The 24,453-nt window shown below is 40.4% G+C and overlaps 1 protein-coding gene across 4 annotated transcripts in view; it reads right to left on the bottom strand.

Moving 5' to 3' along the window:
- The window catches only part of Pspc1 (paraspeckle component 1), an 86,016-nt gene that overhangs the window by 56,248 nt on the left and 5,315 nt on the right, over positions 1-24,453 (bottom strand). For all 4 annotated transcript variants that reach the window (XM_039093317.2, XM_039093316.2, XM_063274262.1 and 1 more), the window contains exons 2-5: positions 21,363-21,664; positions 14,462-14,557; positions 12,911-13,107; positions 10,856-10,940 (exon numbers count right to left, since the gene is read on the bottom strand). In XM_039093317.2, the coding sequence (XP_038949245.1) occupies positions 10,856-10,940; positions 12,911-13,107; positions 14,462-14,557; positions 21,363-21,664 (680 nt within the window). The remainder of the gene's footprint in view (positions 1-10,855; positions 10,941-12,910; positions 13,108-14,461; positions 14,558-21,362; positions 21,665-24,453) is intronic.

Genomic DNA, 24,453 nt, shown 5'->3' on the forward strand with positions numbered 1-24,453 from the left:
GGTATATATGTATGTTTGTAAGCACGCATGAATACTTGTGAAGTTGTTGAGACAGATGATGGACTGCCTGGCCAGCGTTACGGTATATGTATATGTATCTGTCCATATTTACCTATATAAAGCATTTTAATTCTTTTCTTTCCTTCCAGTTCACAGAGACGCTTCAGCTGCTTTGACAGAAAGAGAGGAGAGCTCTAGCAATAAATTCTTCACCTAACTACCATCACCACCACCACCTACCCTGCCCCTGCTGTTAGCAACAAAGGTCAATAGATCCAGAGGCTTGCAGTTTCTGGCCTTCGTGTAGCTTAAAGTCAAGATAGGCATAAGTTAGTATATAAAGCAACCCTACACTCTCACCAGACCAAGTCTTGCCCCCACTTATGATCTTCCCCTTTGGCTGCTTCAGAGTACCCAGCCACGGACTAGTGTTGTGCACCCGGCCACTGCACACATCCTTGTTCCTGGTTAGCAGAATGTCCTTCAATCAACCAAAGGGTCCACTATACCCATTACAATAGACTGAATGGCTTAAGGAAGGAAATAAAGCTGGGTGTGATCGGCTTTAATCCTGGCCGGCACTCAATAGGCAGGGAGAAACAGATCTTTGAGGTCTAGACTGCAAATTCAAAGCTAGCCAAGGGCTGTATAGTGAAACCCTGTCTCAAAATATTAAAAAAGATTAGAGGAAATCCACACCGAGAAAACAGCTCACCTGGTAAAGTACCTATTTCATTCAGTGCAAGAACCTGTGGGCAGGTCCCCAACAGTCTTATAAAAGATGGCCACCCTAGGTACATCTATAGCCAGGGGGAGGGGTCATGTGGAAGGCAGATCTCCTTAATAAGATATAAGGTATCTTCCTAATTATCTCTCAATTCTATTTACTAAGAAGCAAGAGTCTCTCACTTAATACAGAACTCATCAACTAAAAGAACAGAGGCAACCTGCCGCACTGATTAACCCTTGTCTCCACTTTCTGCGTCATGGAAGTACGAGAGGCTGCTAGGTCAAGGCAGCTTCAGTAGGTGCTGGGGATCCAAACTAAATTCCTCAGGCCTGCAACAGCAAGTACTTTATCCACTGAGCCGTCTCCCTAGATATACATCCTCACATCTCTTAAACTGGGCTTTTTGTTTTTGTTGAGACAGAGTCTCATTTATACAGTACAGGATGTCCAGAAATTTACTAGGCAATGCAAAGCGGGCCTCAAACCCAGAGCAATACTGCTATCTTAGCCTCCTAAGTGATGTGAATACCCAGTGTGACCTAAGAGTGTCATCATACCCAGGTAGAATGCAAATTCTTTTTTTTTCTTTTCTTTTTTTCGGAGCTGGGGACCAAATCCAGGGCCTTGCGCTTGCTAGGCAAGCACTCTACCACTGAGCTAAATCCCCAACCCCAAAATACAAATTCTTAATTGTGAAAGAGGCTCACTAGTTACCAGGTAAGACAGGCATGTAAGATAGCCAAACGCAAAGACTGCCAATCAAAGGCAAGAGAAAGAGATGTCTTAGCATTTGCTGCTCTTGCAGAAGACCCAGGTTTGGTTTATAGCACCATCTGTAAAGAGTCCGATGCACTCTTCTGGTGTGACTGAAGACAGTGACAGTGTACTCACATACATAAAATAAAAAATAAATAATAATAATAAATTTTTAAAAAAGATTCACTCAAAGCTGGGTATGGTGGCACACGCCTTTGATCCTAGCACATAGGAGGCAGAGGTACGTAGATCTCTGATATTTCAAGGGCATCCTGGTCCACACAGTGAGTTCCAGGACAGCCATGGCTACACAGAGAAACCATGTCTTTTTTTTTTTTTTTAAAGTGAAAACAGTCGAGGCAAGAGTTTGAAGCCACTCTGGGCTAGACATTTTGAATTAGGAGGGAGGAGAAAATGCCAATCTTTTTGCAGAAATATTATTAGTGTTCTGTTTCTTCTCCTTAATTTTAATGACTTAAAATTAAGATAACATAATAAAAGCATAATAAATAAAACCTAAAATGTATAAAAAAACACTTATAGTAAGTAACTAACAACTGGAATAAGTAACCTATTACAAATGTGCTAGTACTTCATATTACCATACATGTGGGGCATATTAAAGTCTGCTAAACTCCTTTACTAATCAAAGTTTCATAGAGGCAGAGTTTCTTTTTCTAATGTTTTTAGATTTATAGAAAAGTTTAAAAAAAAACAGGAGACTTCACCAAACATTGCACAGTATTATTAGCTTTCAAATAACCACCATGGAATTATGAAAAGATAATCACAAGCATGACGTTAGCATCTACAACAACTTGTGATTAGATTTCAATTTTCAAAATTATATTTATGTATTTGGGGGCATGCACACATAACATGCCACAGTGTACACAAGAAAGTCAAAGGACAAAGGACAAGTTACACAAATGTCACCATCGTCTGCAATGATTAGAGCTCCATGAATACCTTCAGCCACATGACACAAAGTACATAACATCTTTGGTTCAACTTTGACAAATGCCCTATTTCTCCCTTCCTCGTGTTTTAGGGCCTTACAAGAATCAAGAATCCTGTATTTCATTTGATTAGTATCTCTACACTCCACCACTGTTTGGAGCACAGAGATCCTTTCTTGTACTCAAAAGAAGCACTAAGAGAACGAAGAATGTAAAACATACAGCTTATTCTCCTCAATGGAGAAGGTAAAATCAAATACCTTCATTCCATTCAGAAAGCTGAATGGAGGCTGTTAATAAACTAGTGAGCTTTTCGCTATCTGAAAGGACAGACCTCATCCAATTTCCCCAGAATAATTTATTCCTGACCCATCCCTCCTCAGACCATTATCTCTCCTGACAGGAGATGTCATGGTACTTCATAGCCTGCTGTCCGCTATACTATCAGTCAGAGACCACACAAGATTTAGCTTTGACAAAGCACCCACATGAGGTCATGAAGTTACATGTCTCTATGTAGTCACACCTGAAACTTTACTGTGCATCTGGATTAGACTGAATGCACTGATTGCTGCTTGGAAACCTTTTCCCAAACTGTACTGTTTTGACAATGAACTGCCTTCTCCCCCTAAGTCTGATCCAGAGTCAATCTGCACCAGGTTTTCATTCCTGTCTCTTCACAAGCTTACTTCCCTAGATGACACCTGCAGTGAATTCCCTTGAGTTCACATGCATACGAACACACACACACACACACACACACACACACACACACACACACACACACACACACTCTCCTCCCCCCCCCTCTCTCTTATACTTTTATACTTTCCCAGGTTTAATCTCAAGGCACCAGGCTCAGCAAGGACCTTTATTGCTCAAACATCTTGGGAGTCTTAATTACTTTTCTTCAATTTCTTATACTTAAGATTCTTTTAAGAAACTGCCCCCATTTTTGAAAAGCAAAAGCAATTTTATTATGAACTTGAAAAACAGAACAAACAAGATATAAATCTCTTCAGTTTCTAGGAGGGAGATAGAAAATGGAAAAAAATATTACCACTTTTTGAGTCAGAGCCCAAGAAAGTCTCCTCAATAGAGGAAGGCAGATGGCTGAATAGTGGGCAATCAGAGGCACTGCAGAAAAGGGTTAAGAGGAGTATCAGAAGAATGAAAAGGGACAAATGTGTAGGGGACAGCATGTCTAGACTTTGACCAAATATCTCAAGGAAAGAGAAAGGAAACAAAAAAAAAAAAAAAAAAAAAACTCAAAAAAGCCTGACAGGGGCTGTGGAGATGGCATGGCAGTTAATCTTACTGCTCTAGGAGGGGAAGACCAGAACTAGATTCCCAGCACACTCATAAATGCCTGTACCTCCCAACTTCAGGGTTCTGACACCCCATTCTAGCTTTTCTACCCATGCACATAAATACAAAATATGAAAAGAAACATAAGCTGCAGTGCTGCAGGAGAGAAGCTTTCAAAAGGGATTATCATTTTCTTATTACTTATTTTTGAGACTTGGTAACATTAATTCAGGTTACCCCCAATGCACTGTATTGTAGCTACCTCTTAAGCATTTATTTTCTTATTTGCATGCTAGGATTAAAATCATGTGCCATCGTGTCTTTGAAAAATTGTATGATTGTTTTTGCTTTGTTTTAATTCTATTTTTTTCATGTGAATGTAGAGGTCCATGCATGCCAGACCCCCTGCATGAAGGTCAGAAAACACCTTTTTGGGAGTTCTCTGTCTTCCACCTTGTTGGGACAGGTCTCTCAATCCTGCCTTCCTACTGTATCCTCCAGATTACTACATGCGCCAAGAGTCCACATTCTACTGTTTGCCTTCTATCTTTAAGTAGAAGTGCCAGGATTGGGGTTGGGGATTTAGCTCAGTGGTAGAGCGCTTGCCTAGCAAGCGCAAGGCCCTGGGTTCGGTCCCCAGCTCCGGAAAAAAAAAGAAGTGCCAGGATTAGAGACCTGTGCCATCCTAACAAACTTTTCTCCTGGGTTCAGGAATCCAATTCTGGTAAAGACTTGCACAATAAGTGCTTTTACCCACTACGAAATCTCCCTAGCCCTCACTCCATCTCCCTCTCTCTCTTTTTAAAGTTCATCTATTTTAAAAAAAGAAAAGAAAAAACCATACAGTGGTGGCACACACTTTATTACTAGGACTTGGAGAGGCAGGCAGATCTCTGTAAGTATAAAGCCAACCTGGACCATAACCTGGAATGAGCTCCAGGATAGCCAACGATACAGAGAAAACCTGTCTCAAGATACAAAACAAGCAGACAAAAAGAATTATTTATTTATTTAAGCCAGGTATGGTAGCACACACCTTTAAAGGAAGTGTGGAGCACTTAGAAGCTGGAGTTTAAGACCACACTGGACTACAGAGTGAGTTAAGACAGCAAGGTTATGGGGCTGGAGAGATTGCTCAGAGGTTAAGAGCACTGACTGCTCTTCTAGAGGTCCTGAGTTCAATTCCCAGCAACCACATGGTGGCTCACAACCATCTGTAATGAGATCTGATGCCCTCTTCTGGTGTGTCTGAAGACAGCTACAGTGTACCCATACAAGATAAATAAATAAAATCTTAAAAAAAAAAAAAGACAGCAAGGTTACTCAAAGACAAACTAACAATTACGTTTTTATTCTGTGTGTGCGTGTGCGTGCGCGTGTGTGCATGTGTCATGAGCATAGTTGTGGAGGTCAGCAGGTACCCTGGAGCTAGAGTTATAGAGTTCTGAGCCAGGATCTCTGTACAAGCAGGATATGGCTCTTAATCACTGAACCACCTCTGCAGCCGGCTCTGACTTCACTGCAGTGGTCTAGTATTTTGTCCTAATGAGAATGAGGCTATGAATATTTAGCAAAAATGTTAGAGAAGATATCAGACACTGAATCTTTACTGAGTAATCAATAGATACCTAATATGAACTGTCTCATTGTACTTGAGAGATGGCTCAGTGGTTAAGAGCACTGACTGCTCTTCCAGAGGTCCTGAGTTCAATTCCCAGCAACCACATGGTGGCTCACAACCATCTGTAATGGAATCTGATGCCCTCTTCTGGTGTGTCTGAAGACAGCTACAGTGTACTCATCTACATAAATAAGTAACTCTTAAAAAATAAAAAATTGGGCTGGAGAGACGGCTCAGTGGTTAAGAGCACCTGACTGCTCTTCCAGAGGCCATGAGTTCAATTCCCAGCAACCACATGGTGGCTCACAACCATCTGTAAAGAGATCCGATGCCCTCTTCTGGTGTATCTGAAGACAGCTACAGTGTACTTATATATAATAAATAAATCTAAAAAAATAAATAAATAATTTTTTTGTCATTTAGTTGTAGTGTTATCTCCTGGGTTTCTATACTTTAAGTTTATTATTTTTCTACTTGAACTTAATACAAAAATTTTTATGTTTGTAAAAATAAATATATAGGGCTGGAGAGATGGCTCAGTGGTTAAGAGCACTGGCTGCTCTTCCAGAGGTCCTGAGTTCAAATTCCACCAACCACATGGTGGCTCACAACCATCCGTAATGGGATCTGATGCCCTCTTCTGGTGTATCTGAAGACAGCAACAGTGTACTCCTATATAATAAATAAATAAATAAATAAATAAATAAATAAATAAATAAATAAATGGTTAAAAAAATCATTCTTAATGATGTATGTGTAAATGTCTGTGTCTGGGTATTAAGTACAAATGCTCAAGTGGCAAAGAAGTATCTTGTTTCCCAGGCTGGAGGGTGCCTAAAATAGGCACTGAGAATCAAACTGAGGTCCTCTGCAGAGCAGTCCACTGAGGCTGAAGAGACCAGTCAGCAGTTAAAAGGACTGGCTTCTTGTCCAGAAAGCCATTCCCAACACCAACATTGCAACACAACCATTTGTAAACGCAGCCCCAAAGAGTTTCATTCCCCCTTCTAACCTCAGGGGCGTTCTAGGCATGCATGTAGTACATAAACATACAGACAAAACACCTATGCATACTACATAAGTAAAATCTAAAACATACATGCTCTCAACCACTAATCCATCTTCCCATACATATAATTTCTCTGAAGATTGTTGTATGAACATTTGTGCTCATGTGCACATACTACCTAAGAAGGCCAGAAGGAATTAGATCCTCTGTAACTGGCATTACATGTGGTTGTTAGCTGCCATTTAGGTACCGTGAACTGAATTTGGGTCCTGTGAAAGAACAGATAGTACTTTTAACCACTGAGCCGTCTCTCTCTAGCCCCCAACAAATAAACTATTAAGATAGAAATATTTGTATTAACGCTATGCAAAAATCCTATTGTTCCAGGTTTTAACTACTTTCATATTCGCCAATAAATCTTCTCTGGATATGGGTATGATAGGTAGAGCCAGTCATAGGGAGACGGAAGCAAGAAGACCCCGTGAAATACATGAAACACTGACTCGAAAACAGTAACCACTATTTTATTGGTGGGGCATGTGGTCTGTGCCAGAGAAGAACTAGCACAGAACTGATAAGTTAGAGCACGTTCAAACCCCGGAAATCTCAAGACTCGAGACCAAGAGTAGAAGTAGTAAAAGACTAGCTCCTTCTGAGCTGGTAACCAGGCTAACCCCAACCAGGTAGTCAGTCATGTACTCAGCACTGAGGCAACTCAGTACATGAGCTTTCAGTCAGATGACCTTTTCCCACCCTGGGTAGTTTCACTCCAATAAAGTTTACCCAAGTACATTGTATGCATTCAAACCCACCACCAATAAAGAAACATAAACAAGCTAAGATCATCTTAGAGAGCTGTCTCATTAAAGATCATTGGTCAGGGAAGGCTACTGCCTAACAGAGCCTGTGCACCCACCCCCCCAAGCCCCAAGCAGACCAGGATCCTGACTATCAGGCAGTAGTATCTGACAACCTGTAGGAAGAGGCAGACTGTGGACCCCATCTACTCAAACGTCATCCAGTCCTCTGTGAGCAGGTATATTGGCGTCAGTGTCCAGATACCCCGAGAGAGGGAAAACCCAGAACTCTAACTATTCACTTTTATCAGTGAGTTAGCCCTTTTAATCTTTTTCTTTTTACTCTGTTAAATGAAATTCTACTGTGAATAGTTGTTTTTTTCCGTTATGTATTTATCACTTAATACTTTTAGCAGTATAAACTTACAGGAATTTTGTTCTAGGTTTAAAAGCTAATGATCTCATTCTCAGTGTCTTGGTCTCAACCTCTCTAACTTTCTCCTTCTTTCGATGAAACTATTTGGCCACTAAAAGCTATCATGTGGGCTGGAGAGATGGCTGAGTGGTTAAGAACACTAACTGCTCTTCCAGCGGTCCTGAGTTCAAATCCCAGCAACCACATGGTGGCTCACAACCATCTATAATGGAACTGAATGCCCTCTTCTGGTGTGTCTGAAGACAACTACAGTGTACTTATATATAATAAATAAATAAATTTGAAAAAGAAAAAAAAAGGGTAATTTCCCTGTATAGGCGGAGTGATGTCATCTGGACTCTTACCTGCTGCACTTGGCATGCCTAAAGAGCATGGTTGCACTAAGAACCTCAGAAGCGTCTCATTTATCTTCCTCATTTACAGCCCAGGAAGTGGCAGCCCAGAGAGGGTATTGAGAGCATACTAATAAATAATAAATAATTTTTTTTAAAAAAGCTGTCATGTTGGCTTCCATGTTCTTCTGACGCAAACTACCCTATTTTCAGTACTTTCCTACTACTGATAGAATGTCTTTGTTATTAGGGAATGTGGGAAGTAGGTTTGCTCATTGTTGCTGAGACATTACTGTTTCAGGGCCTTTTACTGAACAATGCTGTGAAAACATTAGTTTAATCACATACTTGTATTCTGTATCTACCTATCAACACTAAACACCTCTGACCTCACAGTACTAAGTGAGTTTAAGCCAGCATATAGAATTCATTTCTTTCCTCATTCTCCAACAGTGAGAGACTTGAGTCTCATATTACAATTACCAACTGTTCACTTAACAAGGACTATACAATGCTGGGTGAGGGAGTACACACCTATAATCTCGATACTTGAAAAACCGAAGCAGGTAAGCTGTGCCCATTGAATGTACACATTCAACTGTACATGTATGTCCCCAACACAAAATGGTTATATAAAGGAAGCAGTCTGGGAAGGGCTAACCACACCTTTAAAACTAGGTTACAGAATGCATGTATGATTTGCTGTGTGCATGTACATGCGTGGTGTGTGCCTGTGTATCCATTTATTTTTGAGAACAGTTATGGTTCTGAAAACCGAGTGGTAGATTGTATTCCCAAATACCTCCTCCACTCCTAAACCCACAACAACCTACTGTCAACATGCCCTGAGTGGCACATTTGTTAAAATCCACCTTCTAGAGTTCAATGGTTCTGTTAGGTTTCAGTTTTAATGTGCATGCTCTAAGTTCAAAGAAAGACAAAATGTAGCATCATACAAACCAGTCTTACTGCTGTAAAACTCTTTAATTTCCTGAAGAGGGCTCAGAGATTAAGAGCTGCTTTTGTGGAGAGCCCAGGTTCCCAGAATCCACACAGAAGCTTACAACTAACTTTAACTCCAGTTCTGAGGAATCTAAGGCATGTTTCTGGTTTCCACTGCATGTGCAGCCACTCTCATATACATACAAAATGAAAATAAATCTAGAAAACAATTTCCCTCATCTTTACCTCCATTCACTAACCTTTGACAATCACAATCATCTCCTTAGCTTGCTGTTTCCATAGTAATTGGAGTCTGTGGTGGTTTACATTTTCTTAACCCATGGGAAATAGCACTATTAGGAGGTGTAGCCTTATTGGAATAGTTGTGGAATTGTGGAGGAAGTGTGACACTGTTTAAGTGGACTTTGAGGTCTCCTAGTGCTTAAGCTCTGCCCGGTGCAGAAGAGAGCACCTCCTCCTGGCTGCTTATGGAAGGAAGTCTCCTCCTGGCTGTCTTTGGATTAAGATGTAGAATTCTCAGCCTCTCCTCTAGCACCATGTCTGCTTCCTGCCAGAAATGATATGGACTGAACCTCTAAAATTGTAAGCCAGCCCCTATAAATGTTGTCCTTTGTAAGAGTTGCTTTGGTGATGGTATGTTTCTTCATAGCAATGAAACCATAACTAAAAGTCATACAGTATTTGGCCATTTTAGATTGTTATCTTTTATTTAGCAATAGGCATATAAGGTTCCTTCCATGTCTTCTGACTTGATAGTTCATTCCTCTACAGCATGTCAAATATTCTATTGCTAAAACTTTCAGCTTACTTAAGTTGCTTCTTTGTCAATGCCAGCTGCAGCTACATAATAAATAAACAACATTGGGGGCCCCTCGTTTATTTGTATTTCAGGTGCATTGGTGTTTTACCTGCATGTATGTCTATGAAAGGGTGTCAGATCCCCTGTAACTGGAGTTACAGACAGTTTTTTTTTTTTTTTGGTTCTTTTTTTCGGAGCTGGGGACCGAACCCAGGGCCTTGCGCTTCCTAGGTAAGCGCTCTACCACTGAGCTAAATCCCCAGCCCCAACAGACAGTTTTGAACTGTCATGTGGGTGCTGGGAATTGAACCCTGATTCTCTTAACCACTGAGCCATATCTCAGCACCTTACAATTTTTATATAGTACTTTGAAAACAAAAATTGTCCAAAACAAAAATGTCAAGTTTATTTCATCTAGCATAGCTTTGTTTAAAACACTAACTTTGGGAGCTAAAGTTCAGCAGTTAAGAGCACTATCTGCTCTTCCAGAGGTCCTGAGTTCAATTCCCAACAAGCACATGGTGGTTTTCACAAGCATCTACACTGAGATCTGATGCCCTCTTCTGGTATGCAGGTGTACATTAAGATATAGCACTCTAAAAGCAAACAAACCATTAATTTTGACTTTTGAATATCTGAAGACAAAGTACTTTACATACTTTTGAGCTAGGGTTGTAACTCACTTGGTAAAGTGTCTATCTACCATGTAAGAGCCCAGCACTATATAAACTAGACTTAGTGGCATAAGCCTGTAATTCTAGCACTTAGAAAAAAACGTAAGGCAGGAAGGTCTATACTTTGAAACCAACCTGGTATACAACAGAGTGATGAGCCAGCCATGTTACATAGATGCTGCCTCAAAACAAACTAAACCAAACAGCAGTCCAAATGTATGTCTATCTGAAACACTGGCAAATCATAAGAGCTTGAGAATTCTTACAATACATTGCAATGCAATCAAAGTGACCTTAACCAGATAAAGAATCATAACAAGAACAAAAAAGAATTATGGCATATTGTAATTTTCTGTGTGGCCAAACCAAAAAAAGTTTTCTTTTGTATTCCTACTTCTTTTACCACTTGTTTAATCAATAAATGATTGGAATCTTCTCAATGAAACACATTTATATTAGATGTTCTTTTACCTCAGTTGTATTTGCTTTCGTTTCTGCAGTTCTTGATTTCTGAGTTCTTCCAAGCGTCTGAGTTCTTCTTGACGTCTCATTAGATCTAGAAAATATTAACTACATATTAATTTTTTACAGTCTATTTTTTAAAAATATTTATTTTATGCATATGGATACAACACAGCTGTCTTCAGACACATCAGAAGAGGGCATCAGATCCCATTACAGATAGTTGTGAGTCACCATGTAGTTGCTGGGAATTGAACTCAGGACCTCTGAAAGTCATGGTGGTTTGAGTCAGGGTCTCATGGAGTCCAGGCCAATTCTGAACTCACTTATAAGTGGCCTAGGATAACCTTAAGCTTATCCTTCAGACTCTACATGTCTACAAAGGTTGGTAGCACAGGCACAGAGCACCACATGGTCACAAACATCTATTATACCAGGTACAGTGGTGCACACCTATTTCCAGAACTTGAGTGAAGAATCAGGAGACCAAGTTTATTCTCCAGTATACAGCCAAGTTTGAGCTAAGCCTGGGCTACATGAAACCACACCTCATCTAAAAAAAATATGTAAATAAGTAAGTAAATAGGCAAATAAACCCACTAGAATTTTTTAAAGGTAAAAGAACAGAATGAGGGCTGGATAGTGATATACTTAACTCTAACATTTAGGAGGTAGAGGTAGGAGAATTAGAAGATCAAGGTCATTTGTAACTACATAGAAGTTCAAAGTCAGCTTGAGTTCTACGACAAGGCTAGAAAGACATAAGAGTCTGGGCTACTTGCTCTTCCAGAAGACTTAGGTTCAACTCCCAGCACCCACATGACAGCTGGCAACCAACTGTAACTCTAGCCCTAGGGAATCTGACAGCTTCTAGCCTCTGAAAAGACTGCACACATGTGGCTCACAGACACACATTAAGGCAAACACTTAATACACATAAAAACAAATAACTCAACAGAATCATATCTATATACTAGGAAAATTAAACCTCCTGGACTTGCTTCCAGCAATACTACTCACATAGGAATTTTTAATATATAAATACAGTGTTTCCTATAATCCAGACTGTCCTGGAACTTACTGACCAAGGATACTTCTGATCCTCCTGCTTCCAATTCCCAAGTCCTAGGAATAAGGGCATTTGCCAACCACTTCCACTTTAAATCTAATTCCCTGGGCATGCATGCCACCTACCAATTGAACTACAAGCCCAGCCTACTAACACTTTCTCCCTTTCATTTGTATGTGTATGGTTATTTTGCTTCACCTATGTGCATTCAGTACACAAGGAAGCCAGATAAGGCATCAGATCCCCTGGGGTTGGAGTTACTTACAGTTGTGAGCTGCCATTCAGGTGCTAGGAATCGATCAAACCTGACCTCTAGACCAATGCTTGTAACTGCTGAGGCATCTCTCCACTCCCCTCAGACTTTTACAGGCTGAATAAGCAGCCTTAATTGGAAAAGCTAAAACCCAGAGATCCAAATCTGTAAGGAATCTGCTCCCAAACTTTTTAGAGGGATACTCAATCCCTACTAAATTTCTGACTTTAAAAAAAAATTCTCAAAAGGCAGTGGTGGCTTATGCCTTTAATCTCAGCACTAGAGAAGCAGAGGCAGGTGGATCTCCAGGTTCAAGGCCAGCCTGGTCTATAAGGCTACATAGAGAAACCCTGTCTTGATAAAAAACAAAACAAAACAAAACAAAACAAAACAACAATAACAAAAACCCACAAAAATAAAAAATGTCTCCCCGGTTATTATGGCTCTAGTCTGAAATCCCAGTACTCAAGATAAATAAGGTGTTCAAACAGTGCCTGAGTTACCAGGTAAGAAGACAATCTCGTCTTTAAAACAATAGAAAAAATTTTAATATATTAAGTTACAACTCATTTCTGAACTCCTAATTGGCAAGTTAATACTAGCACACAGCACTCAAAAGGCAGAGACAAGCAGATCTCTGCAAGTTCAAGGCTAGACTGGTATACATAGGAAGACCTTGTTCTCCAAAACCACAACTAATAATAAAATACTAATAATATCTACCACTGGCACATCTCTTTACCTTGCCTCATTAGCATTAACTGGTGTTCATGTCTAGCGGCTTCCATCTCTGCCTCCAGTTTCTCCTTGGCTTCTCTGATGTTTCTATCAACTTGTTCACGCTGCTGCTTCTCCATTTCATCCAGAGCCTTCCATCGAGATGCATATTCAAATTCAAATGTCCCAGGTTGAGCAAACCGTGGTGGCTGTTCTCTTTCCCTGTATTAACATTAAAAACATACAAAAGTGTGTACTTAAGAAGTAAGCAACCTGGGTTGGCGAGATGGCTCAGCGGTTAAGGGCTCTTCCAGAGGACCTGAGTTCAAATCTCAGCAACCACATGGTGGCCCACAACCATCTGTAATGGGATCTGATGCCCTTTTCTGGTATGTCTGAAGACAGCTACAGTGTACTTATATATAATAAATAAATCTTTTAAAAAAAAAAGTAAGCAACCACAGAGATTAATAACAACTATCAATTATCGGACATTTATGGCCTGAACAGTTAGGCAGCATACATTATCTCATGGCAGGATCATAAAATAAAATTCTATAAACACAAATTTGTGAAATTTCCACATAGTGTCCAATTAATAATGAAGCCATGATTCAAAAATTATAAAATGCAGTGCTCCAACCTGTGCTAATATTACTACCTCTCATGAGACTTCCTTTGGTTTTCATTCAACTACTACACATACTGAAACCTGCAACATACAAACCCAATGAGCCCTAAGTTAATAGTCTTAGAGTCAGATTTTCTTAGTAATAAATGTTTTGCCATGTACCAAGCTAAGCGGCTAGACTAAAGATAACAAACCAACTCACTCTACCTGTAATTACATATTTAACAGTTATGTCCTTATAAGACATTACCAGTCGACTATTTAATCTCAAATATGTAGTACAACAGCACCCATCCTGAGCAGCTCATCAACAGCTTCCACTCCATCTCTAGGGGCTCCCATACTCCGCTGACACCTGTACTTGTGCATACACCCACAAGCAAATTCCAGGCCGGCCATAACTGCACAGTAAGACTGTTTTTAAAAAGAGAGAAAGAGAGAGAGAGAAGAAAGAAAGGGAAAGAAAAGGAAAGAGGAAGAAAAGGAAGGAAGGAAGGAGGGAAGAAGGAAGGAAGAAAAGAGAGGAAAGAGGGAGAGGCAAGCAAAGAAAAAAGCTTTTCTAAGTAAACTTAGCATGTTTTATTCATGTATACAAAGAGGAAATAATGAGGCCAGAGTGATGGCTTAGCAGTTAAGGACAATTACTACTCTTACAGAGGACCTAGGTTTGGCTCTCACAAATGAGCTCACAACTATCTAACTCCAGGAGTTCCACCCAATGCCTCTTCTGACATCTGTGGGCTCCTACACACATGTAGTTCATATATATGCACTCAACAGCATATACACATATACATAAAATTAAATAATTCTTTCAATAAAAATAACATTCCATATAGACCAAACCACTCTATCAACCAGGTTATATTCTAATAGTACTTCATAAAAAAGGTAATATACCCAAGACAATATATATCTAAAATATCTTTAATAATCAAGCCTTACTTATGGTACTGTTGAGTTTTCTGCATTAGCTTCTCTGGCAAACCATCTTCATCATCAAACTGCTCCATGGGTTCTACAATGACTGGACGAGGTGTTCTAGATAAAAATATAAAGGCATCAATAAATATTAATTTCATGACTATAATTAACATCCTTTCCTAAATTTTATAATAATAATGTTCACTTAAAAAATGTAAGTTAAGGGCTTGGGGATTTAGCTCAGCGGTAGAGCGCTTGCCTAGCGAGCACAAGGACCTGGGTTCGGTCCCCAGCTCCGAAAAAAAGAAAAAAGAAAAAAAAGAAAAAAAAAATGTAAGTTAAGGGCTGGAGAGACGGCTCAGTGGTTAAGAGCACTGATTGCTCTTCCAGAGGTCCTGAGTTCAAATCCCAGCAACCACATGGTGGCTCACAACCATCTGTAATAGGATCTGATGCTCTCTTCTGGTGTGTCTGAAGACAGCAACAGTGTACTTAGAGAAAATAAATAGGGGTTGGGGATTTAGCTCAGTGGTAGAGCGCTTGCCTAGCAAGCGCAAGGCCCTGGGTTCGGTCCCCAGCTCCGAAAAAAATAAATAAATAAATAAATAAGTTTAAAAAAATGTTAGTTAAGAAAAATGTCTAAGCATCATGCATATTCATAGATAAAAATAATGCAAGGCATGGTGGCCCACAACTGTAATCCTAGTATCGCAGAGGAAAAGGCAGAAGGAACTATGAGTTTGAGGCCAGCCTGGTCTATAGGGTGAGTTCGAAGACAGCCAGAATTATGCAATGAGACCTGACACAAAATTAGCTAATTAATTTTTAAGATCTTTGTCAAAATAGGTAAGCATGGTTGCTGTGTTGGTTATTTTGTCTACCTGAGACAAGCTAGAACAGTCTAGGAAAGAATCTGTATTAGTTTAAATGAGAAAAGCTCCCCATAGTCTTGGGCATTTGCATACTTGGCCCCTAGCTAGTAGCACTGTTTGGGTCCGCTTAGGAAGTATAGGCTGGTTAGAAGTAGGTTATATATAGAGAGTTTTCAGAATTTCAACAACTCCTACAATTCCCAGTTTGCTGTCTTTGTGCTTGCAATTCAAGATGTGAGCTTCTGGCTCAAAGAGCCACACCTTTTTCACTCCACCATCATAGAACTGACGGCTCCCTCCGGAACTGTAAGGCCAAATATATTCACTCTTTCCCAAGTTGCCTTGGTCATAAGTTTTTTTATCAGACCAAGAGAAAAGTAACTATCACAGAACCTCAACTATGAAAATGTCATCAACTGGCCTGTGGACAAGACTATAAAGCATCTTCTTGGCTGGTGTGTAAGGGGCTTAGCCCACTGTGGGCACAGTAAAACCCAGAACAAGTGGTCCTGGGACATAGCAAGAAGCAAACTCAACAAACTCTGATAGCAAGTAAGCAGTACTCCTCCATAGCCTCAGCTTCAGTTCCCATCTCCAGGTTCCTGTCTTAATTTCCTTCCCTGGCTTCTCTTTATAACTGACCACAACTATAAACAGAAGTAAACCTTTTCTCCAAGTTGCTTTTGGTCAGTTTACTTTTCTGCAGCAAAAGAACCAAACAATAGTTTACACCTGAAATTCCAGGACTACAGACGCTAAGGGGGGTGAATGCCAGCCTCCACTACATACACAGTATGTATAAATGTATAGTTCCTGATCTGTGTGCAAAGTGAGACCTTGTCTCAAGTAACAACAGAGTAGAAGAGTATGGGTTCAACCCAGCACACACAATCATCCGATCCAGATTTTATATATATATATATGACTTCATCTCTCAGTCCTTCAAACACTCAGATTTGCCTATTTCTCAGTCTTCCTCAGTCTAGCAATACTGTTCCATCTTTTTTAAAAAATTCCACAACAGAAGCCAGAGAACTGGCTCAGTGGTTAAGAGCACTGGCTACTCTTCCATACAACCCAAATTCAATTCATTCCCAGAACCCAAATGGCAGCTCAGAATCATCAACTCCAGTTCCAGAGGATCCAACACCTTCTTTGTCTCCTCAGGCACTGCACACACAATATACAGACATGCACGAACACAAAACAACCACATAATTTTTTTTAATTTATTTATTCATTTATTTAATATGCATGTTCTACCTACTTGTATGTCTACACGCCAGAAAAGGGAACCAGATCCCATTACAGATGGTTGTGAGCCACCATGTGGTTGCTGGGAATTGGAACTCAGGACCTCTGGAAGAGCAGACAGTGCTCTTAACCACAGACATCTTTCTGGCAACCCCCTCCCTTTTTATTTTTTAAAAAATTCTATTGCAGGTAATCCTTAATCCTTCCTCACACTTGTAACAGTTCTCAATCTTCCTTAATAAAACCATGATCTCAATGTTCCAAAAAAAAAAAAAAAAAAGCAGCAGAGTATGGTGGTGCAAGCAAGCACATATTATTCTTGTAAGATACAGGGGGTAGGAAGATGAGGAGTTCATGTCATGCGATCCTTTAGGGAATGTTCTAGGCCAATCTGGGCCACAAAAGGCCATGTCCTTGTCTCAAATAAGACAAACGAAATGAACCTAAACAAAATGAAACCTAAATCAGGCATGGGGTCGGGGGAAGCCACAGGACACTCGGAACAAATTAGGGACTGAGAAGAGACAGGAGTGGTTACTGAAAGATATGCCTAGAAACCCTTCTCACATTACTGTGGTCTGAAGGTAAAATGGAAAGAAGAGTTCATGAGAAGAGCAGATGATATATTAAATGTTTTTCTGCTATCAGCTCATCACCATACAAGCAATATGCCTTCAGAACAGTGATACTTGAAGAAATACAAGTCAAGCTCCTAACATCTGAGGTGTAACCCTAACTAGAGGAAAAACACAAAATGAGTTAAGTATTACTCAGTAGACAGTACTTGCCTATTATACATAAAATCTTGGGTTCAGACCCCAGAACTGAGTAAAGCAAGACATGGCATTGCCTATAATCTCAGCACTCAGGAAGCACAATCAGGAGAAACCGAAGCTAAATGTTACCTTAAACTACATGCAAGTGGGCTACAGAAGAGCCCATTTTAAAAAAAAATAGAGGGTGGGCTGGAAAGAGGACTCAGGATTTAAAAGCACTGGTGCTCTTCCAAAAGACCCAGGTTCAATTCTTGACACCCACATGGCAGCTCACAACCTCACAACAGAGATCCAACCCCTCTTCTGGCTCCACCAACAGTAGGCATGTATGTGGTCCACAATACATGCAGACAAAATAAACGTAAATAAAATTAAATTAAATAACTTAAAGGAAGAATGAAGGAAGAGAGAGAAAAGGTTGAACATTATTTCTTCAAAAACTAATTTCTAGCCAGGCCTTTAATTCCGGCACTTGGGAGGCAGGGAAGGATGACTTCTGAAATAAAACCTGACAACCCCACCCCCTTGTCCAGTTCCGGAATAGACACAGGAGCAAAAAAGAGCCAAGATTAGTCACAAGCCTTTTTTTTTTTCTTTCTATTTTTCGGAGCTGAGGACCGAACCCAGGGCCTAGCAAGCGCTCTACCACTGAGCTAAATCCCCAACCCCAGTCACAAGCCTTTTTATCACATAATAAAAGAGGAATCTGAGGTATAACTACTTAAGGAACTGTCCCATTTAACCTTGCTCTGTGATCTCACTATGCCTACCACTCCTGTGGAAGCGTCCTTTGTCCATTATCTCACCTGGTTTTGTAACTTAAACATGCAGATTTGAGCTCAACCCCCAGCATCCACTACAAAGGCAAGTGACGCAGGCATCTGTAATCCCAAAGTTGGAAAGGCAGAGACAGACTTATACCTGGAACTCACTGGCCAGCTAGCAGAGTTAATCATATCAGTGGGTCTCGGGTCTTAGTGAGACCTCGCTTCAAAAACAAGGCAACCCACTCTAGAAGACAACAACCAACATTGATCTCTGGCCCTCAATGATATTTACACAGACACACACTAAAACAAACAAACATACAAACAGAAATCAAAAACAAAAAACAAAACCCTGAAGTTTCAGTTTTGTAAGACTTCTCCCACCCCATTTTCCCACCTAATGCATTGTTTGTTAGGAACTTGAGAGGTATTCTATTGTGGGGAATAATGGAGGGTTTAGTTTAGTAAGTCATCAGGTGATAGGACAAAGCAGCGAAGGGTGGGGTATCTTTGGGGGCCTGTGCAAACCTGTGCTGCTAAATAAACCCACACAAAAGATCTAGTGCAAGAAGTTTACTTGAGGAAGTTTACTTGAGGGGACAGCAAAAGGCCATCTTGGAGTATGAACATAAGGGAGGGAGAGAAGTAGACAGAAAGAAAAAGACGAGGAGGGAGGGTAGAAGGGAGGGAGAGAGAAAGGAAAAGGAAGGGGGAGGGAGGAAACATTAGAACAGGAGAAACACAGGCAAGGGACTGAGTAAGACAAGTAGGGAATGGGGAGCAGGGTGGGCAGTGCTCTTATGCACCTCACCTATTAGCAGCAGGTGATCAGTAGGTGAGATGCCTCTAGGTCCCTGAGGGGAGAGAGAGATATGACCCAGCAGTCAAGTGCAATACTGCTCTTCCGGGAGACCCGAATTAAAGTGGGTGGTTCAGGAGCACCACTACCTCCAGCTACTGCTGTTCTTTGAAAATCACTATTTAAAAAATTAAAATGTCGCTCCAGAGTAGAGGCTCTCAACCTTCCTAATGCCACGAACCTTTAATTGTTTAATTAACAATCCTCATATTGAGGGGTTGGGGACTTAGCTCAGTGGTAGAGCGCTTACCTAGGAAGCACAAGGCCCTGGGTTCGGTCCCCAGCTCCGAAAAAAAAAGAAAAAAAAAAAAAAAAAAAACAATCCTCATATTGTTGTGACCCCTAAGCATAAATTATTTTGTTGTTTCTCCTAACTGTAATTGTCTACTGTTGTGAACTGAAATGTAAATATCACACACACACCCCCATAGGTTGAAACCCACAAGTTGAGAACCACTGTTCTAGAGAGATGGCTCAGTGGTTAAGAGTACATCCTGGCTTTGCAGAAGAGACTAGTGCTTCTCACACCCATATTTGGCAGTTCACAACTGCCTAAAACACCAGAATCTATCTAATGCCTTGCCACCTCTAGCCTCCAAGGGAAACTGAAGTCATGTGCACACATACCAACATATACATATACATATACTTAAAAAATAAAACTTAAAAATTAGTAAAAAAAAAAAATAAATAAAGTGCACACCACAGGGCTGATGTAGCTCAAGCAGAGAGCTTGTCTACCAAATACAAGGCCCTAGATTCCACCCCATGCACTGCCCATGCTTCCCAAAGCACAGGCCACAAGCTGGACGTGGTGTTGTGGCATGAATCTTTACTCACACTACTTGGGTGGGAGGCAGAGGAGGATGGATCGCTGGGAATGCAAGGCTAACCCGGTATATAGAGAATACATAGTGAAATCCTACATCAAAACAAAACAAAGGGGTTGGGGATTTAGCTCAGTGGTAGAGCGCTTGCCTAGGAAGCGCAAGGCCCTGGGTTCAGTCCCCAGCTCCGAAAAAAAAGAACCAAAAAAAAAAAAAAACAAAAAAACAAAAATGCAAGCCACAAACTAAAAGAACTATTTACAATACTGATGTGAACCTAGATTATAAAATTCACAAAGAGGGCAAACTAAACAAAAATGGGCGAAAAGTTTCAGATACTTCATGATTGTATGTATATCTGATATAACTGGGCAAAAAGTACACAAAAAGATGTTCAACCTTTGTCATCACAGAAAATCTAATTTAACCTGCACTGAAATTTGTCCACATATTTAAGTCCAGAAATAGAAGTAGGTAGGACTATAAAACAACTAAAGCCTGCCATTCATTACCACTTTGTAAAAGTCTGACAGGTCCTGAAGCTAAACAATCAGCACCTTATTCCAAGGCTGAGGATGGTAGCACACATCTGTAATGATATAGACACATATACATCAGAACGAGTTCAAAGTCATCCTCAACTGCACAGAAAGTTTGAAGCCTGAGCTGGACAGATGGCTCAGAGGTTAAGAGCACTAACTGCTCTTCCAGACGTCCTGAGTTCAAATCCCAGCAACCACATGGTGGCTCACAGCCATCCATAACGGGATCCAATGTCCTCTTCTGGTGTGTCTGAAGACAGCTACAGTGTACTTATGATTGATTGATTGATAGATAGATAGATAGATAGATAGATAGATAGATAGATAGATAGAAAGTAAATTTGAAGCCAATCTGGTTTATACAGCAAGACTATGTCTCAAAACAACAACACAGTTCACTGAGCCAGACTTTAATTTTAGTACTTGGGAAGCTGAGGGAGGAAGACTATATAAACTCCGTATGCTACACATACAGAGGGTTCCAGGCCAGCCTAGACTATAAAGATAAGACTCTGTATTCAAAAAAAAAAAATTTCACTGGGTTCTACACTTAAAACAATTGGGTTTTTGATATGAGAAAATTATACCCCAAGCTACAATTCCTAAGGATTACTCTATATGACTTCTAGTGAATTCTACTTATCCTATGCAAACATGGACAAATATTATTCCAGAACAAACCACCCATAATGACACACACTTACTTGTAAACCTAACACTGAGGCTGGGCAGGACTGCTGCAAGTTCAAAGCCAACATCTGCAGCCTAGATTTCAAAAACAAAAAACTGTCTCAAAAAAAAAAAAAAAAAAAAAAAGCCCAGGCCTAACAGCGCGTGCTCACCTTTAATCCCTTTGCTCACTAGTCAGAGGCAGGTAGTTTGAGATCAAACTGTCTCTATAGTGAGCGTGGGGCCATCCGGAGCTACATGCAGAGAGATCTTGTTTCAAAAAATTAATAAAATTAAAAACAAACAAACACAAGTCCATATTTAACTGGGAAGAGGACAAGAGAGTTAAAACTTACGTTGTTAGCAAGAACGCCCCATCACCACATCTCTCCAGAGCCTTTCGTGCAGGAGGTTTCGCTGCAAATTCTACAAAACCTTTTCCTGTAGCTCTACCACGATCATCCACAACCACGACAGCTTTCTCTACTGGACCAAACTGGGAAAATGCTTGCTCTAGAAGCTCATTGGAAACAACTGGAGACAGGTTCTTGACTGTTAGGGCTGCTCCATGTGTAGCAAAGCGAATTCGGAGAGGTCTGCTCTTCAGTATGGTACCATCCAACTCTGCTTTTGCAATTTCAGCCAGTGTTCTGGATTCCTTTTTAGGAGGAAAAATCAATTTTTTAAAAGTTGAGCAACAAAAAATTTAAAATAGTGATTTGGCTCTAAAAAGACTGGGTATCACTGAGAAACAGATACTAAGGTTCCTTTCATCTTTAACTTTGGCATCACCTGATTTACTATGTATTCAAAACATCATTGTGAACATTTTAAGTTAAAAACAAAACAAAACAGTCATTAAGCATTCAGAGCAGATGTAGGTTGATCTCTAAGTTCAATGCCAGCCTGGCCTACAGAGCAAGTCCTAGAACAGCCAGGCCACACAAAACAAAAAAAAAAAAAAACCATTATTTTTGAACACAAGTTATTTCATCACACATATCTCAATGTTTGACACTAGTTGGTTGGTTCTTTTTTTTTTTTTTTTGGGTTCTTTTTTTCGGAGCTGGGGACCGAACCCAGGACCTTGCGCTTCCTAGGCAAGCGCTCTACCACTGAGCTAAATCCCCAACCCCGGTTGGTTCATTTATTTATGGGATTTTTTTGAAACAGTCTCCCCAAGCAGCCTAGGCTGGCCTCAAAGCTGTCCTTTCTCTAACCCCACCTCCACAGTCACACACACACACACACACACACACACGTCTGGATGACACTACAACAAATCATATTCTCAATGTCAGCCTATCCTCGTTATCTGCAAACACTAGCATTAGGTCTTGTTAATCACTCCTCCTGAAATACCTGCCTGGGCTATGAATTTTTTGCTATCATGGGAGAAGTCAAATTCAAATTCATGAACTGTTAAGTTTTCTCCATTATACTGAAAAGCAAGTGATACATTCAGACTTGAACATTTCCCTCCCAAATGCTATAATTTACAGGCATTTGCTATTTCCTAGAAAGTTCTCACAAATGAGTGTGCTTTCTAGTTTGTAAGTACCTATGTGCATTTACTTCTTAACAGGAAGGCAAGAACTGTAATTACAGTCCACAAATTACTTGTTACTTGATTTGCAGTGAGACCCTATGTCCCAAAGCAAACAAGCACTGTGCCAGTGAGATGTCTCAGCAGGTAAAGGCACCTGTCACCAAACACGATGACTGATGTTTGATCTTCAGACCCACAAAAGGTAGAGGAGGACAGACTCCTAAAGGTGTTCTCAGACTTCCACATGTGTGCTACTGGCTACTGTGTGCATGCACTCAGGCAAACATAAGCACACACACACACACACACACACACACACACACACAAATAAAATCTAACAAAAAAATGAAAAAAATTCCTTTCTATTTATAGATTTCACACTTGTAAGGTAAGTATATATAATAACCAACAATAAATTTAGTAGAAAGAGTCTTCATTGTGCTCAATCCTCAAACTTAAAAAAAAAAGCCTTCACCGTATGTATATACATACATACAAGTATGTGCACACAGCATGAGCAAGCATACACACAACTTTAAAAAATAAGTTAGAGGGGCTGGAGAGATGGCTCAGTGGTTAAGAGCACTGACTGCTCTTCCAGAGGTCCTGAGTTCAAATCCCAGCAACCACATGGTGGCTCACAACCATCTGTAATAAGATCTGATGCCCTCTTCTGGTGTGTCTGAAGATAGCTACAATGTACTTATATAGAATAAATAAATCTTTAAAAAAAAAAAAATAAGTTAGAGGTAGGAGGCTAAAGATAGCTTGGTGAATAAAAGCACTGGCTGCTCTCAATCAATTCCCAACACTCATATGGCAGCTCAGACCATCTGTGACTCCAGTCCTAGAAGATATGATGACTTCTTCTGGTCTCCATAGGCATTGCATACACATGATGCAGACACACATTCAGCACATCCCTAAGACAAAAATAAATGAAATCTAAGATAAAGAGACATTTGTTCAATTCTCCAGAACTGTCATTATCGGGGCTGGAGAGATGGCTCAGAAGTAAAGAGCACTCACTGGCTGCTCTTCCAGAAGTCCTGAGTTCAATTCTTAGCAACCACATGGTGGCTCACAACCATCTATAAATGTACTCTGATGCCCTCTTCTGGCATGCAGGTTTACGTGCAGACAGAGCACTCATATACATTACATAAATAAATCTTAAAAAAAAAAAAAAAAGAAGAAAGAAGAAAGTATTATAAGGGGTTGGGGATTTAGCTCAGTGGTAGAGCGCTTGCCTAACAAGCGCAAGGCCCTGGGTTCAGTCCTCAGCTGGGGAGGCGGGGTGGGGGAGTATTATAAGGAATTCAAGATCATCCTACACTACAGGGAGAGTTTGAGGCCAGGTTGATCTGTACTGGTCCTTATCACACACAGAAATATAAAAGAAATTTGTGTTTTAAAAATTACAGGGGTTGGGGATTTGGTTCAATGGTAGAGCGCTTGCCTAGGAAGCGCAAGGTCCTGGGTTCAATCCCCAGCCCCGAAAAAAAAGAAAAAAAAAAAAAATTACAGAATTGGGTTGGGGATTTAGCTCAGTGATAGAGCGCTTGCCTAGCAAACGCAAGGCCTTGGGTTCGGTCCTCAGCTCTGAAAAAAAGAAAAAAAAATTACAGAATTAAGGTTAAGCATGACATCTTTAGTCCCATTACTCTTGGGAGGGAAAAGCAGGCACAGTCCTTCCTGTGTGTTCTAGGCTAGACAGGGTTTCATAGACCATGTCTCCAAAAATAACTATTACCAAATAAAAGGAATGTCTATGAACTACAGAGACAGATCAGCAGGTAAAGACAAGCTGCTGTGGAGCCTGGCAACCTAAACCGTATCCCTGGATCCACACAGTGGAAGGAGAAAAATGACTCCTACAGGTTCTTTTCTGAACGCTA

The sequence above is a fragment of the Rattus norvegicus genome, chromosome 15, assembly GCF_036323735.1.
Source record: "Rattus norvegicus strain BN/NHsdMcwi chromosome 15, GRCr8, whole genome shotgun sequence".
NCBI lineage: Eukaryota > Metazoa > Chordata > Mammalia > Rodentia > Muridae > Rattus > Rattus norvegicus.